The sequence below is a fragment of the Vipera berus genome, assembly GCF_964194415.1.
Source record: "Vipera berus genome assembly, chromosome: 3".
Taxonomy (NCBI): domain Eukaryota; kingdom Metazoa; phylum Chordata; class Lepidosauria; order Squamata; family Viperidae; genus Vipera; species Vipera berus.
The window spans coordinates 46,818,595-46,830,459 of record NC_138204.1 but is presented as its reverse complement, the minus strand read 5'-3'; the positions used below and the strand labels follow the sequence as shown (position 1 = coordinate 46,830,459).

The 11,865-nt window shown below is 38.7% G+C and overlaps 1 protein-coding gene across 2 annotated transcripts in view; it reads right to left on the bottom strand.

Moving 5' to 3' along the window:
- Positions 1-450: 450 nt before the first annotated feature.
- ETNK2 (ethanolamine kinase 2) overlaps positions 451-11,865 on the bottom strand; it is a 35,747-nt gene continuing 24,332 nt past the window's right edge. The window contains exons 6-9 of one of the 2 annotated variants that reach the window (XM_081323165.1): positions 9,893-10,086; positions 8,894-8,967; positions 7,565-7,723; positions 451-564 (exon numbers count right to left, since the gene is read on the bottom strand). In XM_081323165.1, coding sequence (XP_081179291.1) covers positions 561-564; positions 7,565-7,723; positions 8,894-8,967; positions 9,893-10,086 — 431 coding nt within the window. In that variant the 3' untranslated portion in view covers positions 451-560. Of the gene's footprint in view, positions 565-7,564; positions 7,857-8,893; positions 8,968-9,892; positions 10,087-11,865 lie in introns of both variants that reach the window. The other variant, XR_014025855.1, reaches the window with a different exon arrangement.

The following is an 11,865-nucleotide window of genomic DNA, read 5'->3' as shown; positions in this document are numbered from 1 at the left end:
GGAATGAGAATGTCTCTGTTGTGGAGCACTATGCAATACAGACCCATGTACAATACTGTACTGTATTCTGACTGCTGTGAAGCATAGCAACTGCCTGAGAGAAATGACCTTGAGCAGGCAAATGATACTGGAAAAATCTCTTTGAGGGAAACGGGGATCTGTCTTGATCATTGGCCCAGACATGTACGATCGTGTCCCAGGTATTAGGTTGGTAGCTGCTACTTCTTTCTGTCTCTTCCAAAGCCAGTTAAACATGACAAGAAATAATACTACTTGTGCAGAATAAGTATTGGAGCAGAAGACAGCAGGGATAGAGAATCTGGGATCCTTTTGTTGCTGCTGAAACACAGCTCCCAGCCTAATTTAGCTACTGATTTAAACAAATGAACTAACCAAGGACAATAAGCTCCATAACATGAACAGTTGATTACTCAGAAACAAAACATCTTCCCTCCAGTTTTTAATTTTAACATTGGCTTTATAGTTGAAAAGAGACATTTGGTGTTTAAAAGGTTCCGTTTTGTCTTTCATTCAAGAAACAAAGTCCACCGATTTGACATTTACCTGTAGGAATACACAGTTCATTCAGTATTGTCAGCAACTATCATAATACAGAAAAATCTTGTTTATGTACCGGTACATGGAACAGAGTACATGAAAATTGCTAAGAAAATTAGTGGTACCACATACAAGGAGAGATGTGCTGGCATCTGCACATTTTTATAAAAAAAAAAAAATAGCAAGTCACTGTGAGGTAACCAACTAAGAGATGTAGACTAATCCTTGAAAGTTTAGCCTGACCAGTTCATTGCTTGTTGGCTGTGCATGAACTGGGAAAGCTCTGCCCATATTAAAGATGCCTTTGTTGGCTTTTACCCTGTTACCTCAGTAAAGCAATGGTTCTGAAAACCCCTAAAGCTTCAAAGCAGTCGTATATTTCAAACAGTAACTACATCGCATAATTACGCAGATTTCTCTTTCAAGTACGCAACACTACTACACAATGTCACCCACACTGCAATCTTGCTTGTGTTCAGATAACAAATCAATTTTTCATGGTATAAAAATCAAGCTATAAAAACTTCATAAATTGCTTGATTCTGACTATATGAGGACAAGTAGAGATTATACATCAACACACATCAATGTGGTGTGTTGAGCTGTTTGTGATGCCTCTGAGATAAGGCCAATGACCCTGTATCTGTCTTCAGGCCTTTTTAACAGTGTGCTGGTATGCTGTGATTAATAACACAATTACGTACAGAGACTTCTATTTCATATTGACGTGTTCCATATACTTCAGGGCGAAAATGTGTTTTACTCTTTTTAGGTAAATCTAAATTCCTCTGAAGCTTTTACCTCACTATGACATCACATAATGAAAGAGACCTGTGCACATTACTGTGTCAACACTGAGAACATGACAATGCAGTATGATTGTGAATCTCTCTGAAGTAAAGAGGGTTGAGATCCTGTTGTATAAATAAGCCCACTTATTTCCTAAAACTTCCTACTATGCTATTCCGTTTATTCTCCCTAGCAAATAGCATGCACATTATATGATCTTGTGAAGATAAATTCGCTAAAAATGCTCTGAGCAACTCGGTGTATAAAAACCATTTTAGCTTCCATACGAGTATCCAGAATGCATTAGCATGGGAAAATGCTAATCTTTGTTTTGAAAGTACTGCTTTTTCTTAACAGGCTATGCAAAGAGTGAAACATAGATCCTGGCAGCAGGTTCCATCTTGGTCTGATAGGTGGAGATGGCAAAAACAGCTTAAGCCTCCAACTTGCTTAGAAGACAGAGAATTATGTAATTTATGACACTGCTCCATGGAACTTTTTTACTGTTTATGCTGCTGCAGCAATCCCCACTCTGGCTCCAATTTCTATATAGTATATATTATTTCTGAAAAAGGGCAGATTGGCTGCCTAGAAATTCAAATAAAAACATTTCCATTTTGCAGTTAGTGTTAAATGGGCACACACTTCGCCCACTGCTGAACCAATTCCACGGCTCTCCACCACCTCTACCTTGCTTGTGAAAGCATCATAGAGATTTGTCTAGACTGACTTTTCATCTGTTTTCCTCCCCAAGAACAAAGATAGCAAAGTAAAAACTAGACACAGGGTGAGAAGATGTTGTTCAAGATCCAGTTTCTGTGTTCCCTTCTTGATTGGATGGAGGGAACAGAGACTGATCTGGCCATTCCTACAAGGACTGTAGTCAGGACAATCATGAGCGATTCTGAGATTGTTTAGGTGGCAATGTTGGCTTTTAACATTTTTTGTACTATCCTAGGAATTTCCTCCACAGAGGTCCCTGCACCCAGAAGGCATCTAAATATGAGTGATACTTATCATCCAGCCTAATAATCTTGAAATGCAAAAAATAGCACAATTTATGAGGTTTTTCCTGCTCTCCCGAAAACCAAGGACACTGTATAGAGTAGTAGTTTTTGCTGCCTTTGCTTTCTCTGAATGATATTTAAGATGCGTTATATGGCAAAACTGTAAAAATCCTGAGTAGACTACCTCTAATGTGAAGAAGGAAGTTGGCTAAAACCACTCCCTTCCACAAGTGTCTCAGAGGAAGTGTGAATGTCCTCTAACTTAAAAGGACATTAATATTTTCTATAGCTGGTACATGTGTTAATAATGTTGAGATTCTGATTGCTTTTGCACTAAATGTGAGCAAGAGATGGACTAAATGGAGCAAGAGATATTTTATATACTAAGGTGGTTCGTACTCCGCTCTTCATTATATTATGGCAATGGCTATCTTTCCCTCTTTGGTGAAGGGAGGTAATGAAGGAAGCCATGCACTGAATGAAATTTCAGTTGCTCTGCATATGTCTAGCTATGTTAGATAAGCCTTCAGAGTTAGGGTGCGCACAGCTGACAATAAAACATCCAGTTAATTGGATAAAGCTTTTGAAAAATCCAAAGGGACTGGCTTGGCAACCAGATATATCAATTATAAAATGCATATTAAAGTTTTTTGATGGTTAAGGCTTTGTTGTTATAAAGGCCATTTTGAACAATAAGGCTGGGTTCACACAATATTTTAAACCGGTCGGATGCTGCCACAAACTACACAATCCTGTTAGAATGTTGTACAAAACCAGATGTCGAACTTTGGCCTTTCTTTAATAATTCAAAATAAAATTATTGGTGGGATAATGTGTAGCTCCTAGGGAGGATACATATAGTGTTGGCGGCCAAAAGTAATGATTTTATTGAACTATAAGATGTCTGGACTTAATTTCCCAGAATTCCTAAGCCAGACATGATGGCTGGAGAATTATGAGAATTGAAGTGTACATATCTTAAAGTTGCCAAGATTGAGAAATACTGGTCTAGATGATTACAGGTTGCTAAGTCACCATCTAACTTTGGCACACTACAAGCTTCTTAAACTTTCTAGTCTGAGGTTAATCTTTTTTTTCCATATGCACCACATGATGAGGCCCCTTTCCTAGTATTTAACTCACTTTCCTAGCTCCACCCCATTTTCCAAACTATCGGGTCATTCAGAATCATGGTTCACAAGCAGACATTTGCAGCTGCTGGGTCAAAAGAATGAATTCATTACTCTTTGCTGCCCTCTGGAGGCCTGTCAGAATACTTTTGCCCAGACAAGAAGGCTTATCTTTTTGCTTGAAATCAAGCAGCTGCATCAGAAGTGAAGGAAATTTAGATTATGGCTGAAGGATCTGGTCTTTTTGCCCTGGGAAGATTCTCAGTAGGAACTTTCTGGGTCTGAAAGTTCTGTCTTCTTGTGTCTCCTGACTGGCATGTTGTGTTTTTGGAGGTTTACTCAGAAGTCAGCATCTTGCTTGTAAGAGAGATGAAGGGAAAGAAAAAGTGGGAAAAGCAGAATTTTTAACGAGAGGTCGGAAAGCATTGGTAAGAACAGGCAAAACAAGCAGGACACTTTTAAAGAAAAAGGTCTGCAGAAAAGTGACCAAGGAGGTCCTATCATGAATTAAGAAAGGGAAGAAAGAAAGGGAGATGTTTTCTAAGAGGGATATAAGCATAAAAAAATGAAGCAATGTGTGTTGTTTTCTGAGCAAGTAAGATCATTTATGCCACTCTTGATCCTTTTTCCACAGCTGTACTCCACTGATCCTGCTCATTATATCCACCCAATTAATCCATTTTATCCTCCAACTTCCCCATTATTTGGAAGGATTATATATTAACGGATGTCAGTTCCATTATAGCATATGAGCTCAGAAGTACAGAGAAGGCAGAGGTTCATGGATTTTATTCATAAATAATGATTGTCATAAGTGACCATGGACAAGATCTTATACATCTTTTCTTCACCTGTACTAATTACACCTCTCTCTCTATAAACCTCCCGTAATGCATTGTCTATACTGGCTGTTAGGAGTTGAAGTCAAATTCACCTGAAGGACTCCCAAGCTATGCTGGTTAGATTCACAGTGAGGTTTAGTGTGGTCCTGTCATAAAACTTAGGGTTTGTCCAATTTTCACAAGATCAGTTCTGTAACTATTATTTACTAAATAATAATAGCTACATTTATAAATAGAAAACATCAAAGAATAACTTCACCAGTTCTGTTTCAAGTCTAACTCAATTTAGAGGACATGTTCATAATGCTTAGGGATATCCTATAATTAAAAAGCTGCCCTGCTTTCTACTATCCATTTGGGGGGGGGCTAGTAGTTATCTGAAGAAGGCCAAGGTAGTTGTTCTTGATAATGAAAATGGAATGAATGATTGCAGGTTATATGTTACAGTTACACAGCTAAAACATCACAGGTAGATGAACTTATTTTGCTAGACTGTTCACTACAGATGCAAAACTGGAAAAAGAAATGTAAAATGCTGATGAAAAGATAGTATTGTCTGTTGTGAAAAATGGATGCTTGTCAAAAGAAGCAAGAGAGGCTGTATCCCTCTCATTTTCACATAGATGTGAGAGTTGGGTATGTCGAAAGAAATATTAAAGTGAGTTAAATGCACCAGGAATGGGGCGCTTAAAATATATGTGAGGTCAAACACAGGTAGAATATAGAATGAGAGGATCCCATTGAAATGTGGACTGCATAGAAAAGTAAATAGCCATTGCAAAAAAAAAGTATGTGAAGACGGGTTGGCCATTCAAAGAACAACTGAGGATCAACTCTCTCTCTCTCTCTCTCTCTCTCTCTCTCTCTCTCTCTCTCTCTCTCTCTCTCTCTCTCTCTCACACACACACACAATATACATGTACGGTGAATGGGTTGAAAAAAGGGGGAAGACCAAGATAGTGATTGAATGGAATGTTTTGAAAAAAGAAGAAGAAAGGCAATACAGCAAGGCTGAAAAGGTATAGATATATAATGATATAATGAATAGTGTATTGGGGTTAATGGCTAGATCAGGAATGCAGAGAATGTAAATATGCAACTTTTTATCCAACTATTCAATAGCTAACAGATATATAAAAAGCTAAGCACTTCTACAAAGGGAAAACAAAGTAAATGCTATCCAAGCACAAAGATGTCTAAGACAGGAATAAGGCAGTCTTATATTGTCTGGATATTTTGGACTACAATTCCATAATATTTTACAGACAGGAACATGGGCTGCTGCTTATGGGAGTAAATGCAAAGCATCTGGCAAATACTGGCCTGACTGTCCCCTTTCCTAAGGATACTAAATGCCCTCTCTTAACAGCAATTCTGCACCAGCTATCCTACTATGAGGAAACTACAGGAAATCAGATTCTAGGAAATTAATTATAATAGCATTGCAATTACAAGCCTGCAGGAGGCTTGTTATTTTCATTTTTGCTCCAAAGTACAAATTCAGTGGACATTTGATCATTTAAGTTCATAACTAAGCTGAAAAGACATCATAGGAACTGAGAGGTCATCTGTTTTTAATTCTAGTCATTGTCTGCTGAGTAAAATAAAAGCCCATCCGATACAAAATGTGGATAAAAGGAAATTCAGAGTGTGAAATGACATGTTTTATACCAATTACAGTGCCTCAGATAGAGACCCAAGGACTGATGCTAACAGTTTCATTCCCATTATGCCTTCACACTTCAGTTTTATCCAGCCATAGGGCAATGCAGAAATGCTGATCCACTTCTGACTGGAGAACCCGTAAGGGGTATGTATAAACTTGGCCCTTTAACCAAAGGAACCCAAATGATCTTGAAGATAAAGCACCGTTAACAGCATGAGCTTCTTGCAACTCATAAAGGATATTCAGATTGGTTCTAGTTTCCTGTTCCACAATCTGGATATAAGGGGTATAAAATTTATTTATACACAAGGTAAAGTTGTGAAATGAGGAGACCAGACTATGTCACAGTTGATACAAATGATCGTGCAGTCATAAGGTTTTTCTCTTTGCTGTGTGAATGAAATAGACTTCTCTAATTTGGCTGTGTTTAGATAAAACGGGTCTTCAAATTCCAGAACACTTAGTCAGAGCAAGGCTGGTAATTTTGGAGTTACTACCTGAGTCTGCTGGAGGTGTCCAGATGGTGAAAAGCTGCACTAGATTGTTAAGCAGGTAGTAAATTTGGGTAAAAAATCTTGTTACCGGGTTTTATTGGTGTGCTTTCTTTTTCCTGTGCTACATCGACTTTCCTACTTATATTTATATATTTGTATTATTAAAATGTTTAGTTTTGTGGAATTCACCTTCTCAAAATACTGAATGGCACAATGTAATATTACAGCAGACTCTATGGGCAAATCAACACATGAATGGAAATGCAATAATCTCTGTACCATTTGGATCAGGATGCAATTTTGTGGTCGGGAGAGATGAGTAAACTTCTTTCACACATATGGCCATTACAATAACAGAGTATTGCATAAACTTGGTACATCTATTCCTTACAAAAAGTAATCTGTCTTTTGTGCTGTCGTCATATTAGGTTCTAGGTAGTAACATCTGCTCTCTTCAAAGTGGCACTGTATGAATTATATGCACACGTAATCTGAGGTTGCCTACATTGTTGGACTTTCAGAATATAGGTGTTGAAATTGCCCACAATGTCTAATACAATTTTCAGCACAGAGCTCTCTGTTACCAGTTAATAGTTCAGGGAGGCCAACAGCTCAGAGCTTGACCAAAGTTGTAATAGCTATTTAAGGACTGGGACTCTTTATCCCTGAGGCTAAATGTTCCATATTTTAAAACTGGTGCATGTGGGAATATTTATTCCAGCTTCAGGGTCTTAATCTTTTAAATCATGGATTTTCTCTCTACACACACATGTAGAGAGTGGAGCAGATCTCAGAATGGATTATTTCATTGTAAAGAGAAGCTATTGTTCCTCCTCCATTCTCACAAACCAAAAGACCAGAATCTCATGTTCTTGAAAAACAAAAACAAAACTCTTGTTAGTTTTCTTTCTTCTGGCCAAGGAACAAAGGTGTCATCCAGCAATAACCCTCAAAGCTATACAAATCTCTAAGCAAACCTTCTCCCCTCTTGGCCACCCACTTATTAAGCCCAGAAGCCCTTGAATCTTCCCTCCACATGCCCCAGAAACTCTTGCCAGCAGCCATGTCATAACATCACCTTCCGAAACCAACATGTGGTAGGTAATCCGTGGATGGCACAGCCACGTTCAGGGGCTTTGTTGAACTTGTTTGCTTTTGTGGAAGGTGTGTTTTTCTTTCCCAGCCCTGTTTCATGATGTCTGACCACTCAGCACTGCAGGAGAGGGTGGCAGGTGCTCTACACCAGAGAAAATAAGAGTGGAATCTTGAGAACCAGAAGACTCTTTGGACTTTAACCTCACTTGGACATTTGAAGGGAAGTCACCACAGGTTTTGTTTTAAAGTACTGCTTAAATCTTATGCCTGCGTACCTGCACAGCAATATAAAGATAGACATTTGTTATGTATAATACTACGAACACTTTGTACACATTAATTTTGTAGCATGTGGTGCTCTTTGGCGTCTACAAATGAAAAAATTATGCCAAAAAAATGCAGATGTGTTTTCTATCCAATGTCTGTCTTCTCACATACATCAACAATGTAAAATTGCAAAAATTACAGGAAATTTAAAATGAGTAGTTGTTCAATGGGTCACAAGGCAACTGAGGACCACGGGAAAGAAGGCAAAGCAGGTTATTTATTTAGACATTTGGTTTCATTTTATCTTTCTGTTCATCTCATCTATATTTAATCAACCAATAGGTAAGGATTGAAATATGAAGCCCATATTTCAGATGTGGGGAATAAGTGTGAATGACATCAAGGGAAGAATCAGGGATTTCTATTAAAACTGATTCTTCACTGATATTTTCAAAATGTTATTTGTTATTTTTGTTTCTTATAATGCATTGAGACTTTAGGTGTCTTACTGCAATATAGTGTAAGTTTCTCTAGCAAAACTTTGAAAACCAAAAAGTCATTAAGCTTCAAAATATTTCAGTTAATGACTCAAAACTCAAAAAAAGGCAACTACCATGAAATTCGTGAATAAAGACAAATTTTTGGATGGCATAGCACTGACTTGGCATAAAACTAACAGGTCATTAACAGCCAATGTTATCATGTTTAATTTCTAGAATGAGAGGTTATTAAGCTCTAACCAAGCTAGAAATCTGGAAGCTCCCACTTTTATTGCTAGAGGAATAGGGTAAACAGGCTATCAAGACTTAAAACCGTTGCAAGATTTTCACATTATTTTTGTAATTAAATCTCACAGAAGTGCTCTCAGGTAGGTCTTATACGACTGCAGATAATAACATTTTACGCTGATGATCAGGACTCTGAACCAGCAGAGAGAATGGTTGTCACTGGCATCTCCCCTCCCCTCCCAGGCAGGCAGGCAGACAAACAAACAAACAACTAGCATCTCCTTTGCATCCTGTCAATGCAAGTAGAAATGGCTCACCTGGCAAAATTAAAGTCTATCGTAGAGAATTGGGCTTGGATCAGGCCCCAGCAAGCCCACAGAAAATGGGAAGCCTGAGAAAAGACAACAAAATATCAGAAAGTTGCCTCTGAGATGTGTGAGTGGAAACCAGTGAGAATTTGTGTTGACATGTAACAACTTAACTCTACATGAGAGAAATTATGCACTTGCACATACCCAAAGAGTTCTCATTGCATTTGGTACCTGCTGAGACAGTTACTTACAGGTGGGAAGGGAGGGAGAAAATAATGTATTAAAAGAAACTAGCGTAGAAAGGTAAAACAGTAGTTAGTATTTGAGAAAACTTGGGAATACAGAGAACTGTGATAGCGGAACAAGCTAAAAACCGCTGCAGAATGAACAAAGTCATTCTAGCTGAGCCATTATGGCACAAAAATATTTGAACTGGGTCCACCTAAATTTTCCAGCCAGGTAGCTTTGATGTTCTTCAAAATCTTATACTGATCTAAATTAAACAGGGAAGAATGGCTGTTGTTGAAGCTATGAGGTCGTGGCTGCAAATATTCAAATTAGATTGCCCCTAGGACTGCAGGAGTAAGAACCATACACTGATTGATGCAAGTAGAAGCTGACTTTTACAGTACTAGTCTCCACTCTTAGGCAAACAAATCTGTTAGCTGCTTAGGCTACAGGGCAGAATAAATAGTTACAGAACACCCTCTTCTAACCGAATAAATGAACTTCAATTGCCAATAATCATACTGGCTGTGGAATATGACAGCTGTTATCCAAAACATCTAGAAGACATCAGGTTGATATATAGATAGGAATATCTAATAGATGAAGGGATGAAGAGAGATTAGAAAATAAACAATTAGTATGGTGCTGTGGCCTTTTTAATTAATAAATTGAGATAAATATAAAAATGGCCATTGCATTAATGTAAGCTGGACAGCCTCAGTTTTCAGAGCAATAATAGTCTCTCTTGTTTTATCTGCACTTTGATCAAACACTCACCAAAGCAAACTGGTTCACTTGCACATAGAGACTCTCCAGTTCTTCTTCAGACACTGCTCCACTTCCTCCTCTGCTTTTGTTTCCTTCTCCCTGGTCCTCTGGGCTCAGTTTCTTGTAAGACTGCAGGTAGTACCTCAGCCATTGCAACTGGACTTCCTTGCATGGATATAAGCTGTAGTCGACTTCGTTGAGGCCTGGGAGCAGAGAAGGCAAGAGGACTCGGTTCAGTCTATGTCAGACTGGATGGAAATGGGTTAAACCGAGTCCAGTAAATACATGGACTTAAATTTAGCCAGACTGGACTGATTTAAAGATTTGTATAGCCCAGGGGTCAGCAACCTGAAACAGTGAAAGAGCCACTCGGAACCGGTTCCCTCACAAAAGGAAAAACTGGGAGCCGCAAAAAATGTGTGCGCATGCGCGTACATGCATGTATGTGCAGAACAGGGTTTGACTGAAGAGTGGAGCCAAGGCGAGATATGCACCTACCCTACATATTTGAATTGATTGGTTGAACTTTTTTAGTCCCACTTTTTTTGGGGGGGGGACTGCACATGGCAGAGGACTGGGAGCCGCAGGAGACGGCTGAAAGAGCCGCATGCGGCTCCGGAGCCGCGGGTTGCAGACCTGTGGTATAGCCCGATACATTACTGTACTGTTGTTGCATATTGATAAGAAATTGCAAGTGATAAGGTTGCAACAGAAGAAGGAAAAATAAGCTTGTAGAAGGTAGTGCTTCCCTTCACAGTTTCTGTCAGACTGAAGAATTTGACTAGTGGAACGAGGGAGAGAGATTTACAAGCTGGAGGAGAGGAGGCTGAGAATGGAAATATTTACATGCCGAGAGAAGAAGTCTAATGGATAAGCTGTTGTTTCATATTGTAATTTGCTACAAAGGATGAACGTGGGTGTTTATTCAAGGAATGAATAAAAGACCCAAACTAAGAAAAGCTTTGAATCAATGTAACCACAGCTCAATCCTTTCTTTCCATTGCTTTTCTTCCTTTTGTTGGGCTTCAACATCAAGCAGAGGACATCAAAGGTCTAACCAGACAATACTTCTTTATTGGATGTATAAAAGTAAATAAGGATGAACCCATCCTAACTGGTCTGGGAATAAAGCTCCAAACATTACAGTGCTGTAGAAAACATCCTGTATGCTACATCCGCCGGCCTAGTCTCTCTCTCAGGGCTCCTGGTGAATGTTATAGAATAGATTATAAGTGGTCTCACAAAGGAGGAAGCAGCCTTTTGTGATATTCTGGTCCAAGCCATTTATAAGATCTAAAAGAGCAACTTTGAACTGAGCTTAGTAAGCAATGGGAATAGCTGTTCTAAGCCTGGTAATAAATAGCTTCTAAAGTATCTACAAGACAATAATCCATCTGTTGCGTATTACACGACCAGAATTTTCAAATCCTTTTCAAAATTATCTCCACAGCAAACAGGGATTGGCAGCAAAGTGCCAGTACCTCAGTATATATTGTCAAAAAGCAGCACCTGAATGAGGTTTGGCTGATTTAAGGCTTTTTTTTTTGCCTACATCCACTCTCTCGCTGATTTCAGATACAGGACAATTCTGAATTGTCCAGCCAAAGTTAATTATAAGACACAACTCTGGATTATCTTCCCCACTGGCATTATGCATTTATTTGTTTTTAAAAAGACAGTATAAGGTCCTGAGGGAAGCTGTGAAAGCAGAACAATATCCAACATCATGGTCTGGAAACATTTAATCAAATACCACTGGAATCGATGCAAAATAGTGCCCCCAAGTTCTATATCAGCTAAACATCTTAGAAGGTTTGTTAAAAGTCATTCAGCAAAACCAACACGAAGTCTTGTTTTCTTCTCAGTGTACACCACCAATCACCCTGAGCAAGCCTGCTTCTCTTCTGCCATCATGTCAATTCTATTCTAACACACAGTGCAATAGAAGCAAATAGCCATGCAACCCAAATCTTGTTCTGAAG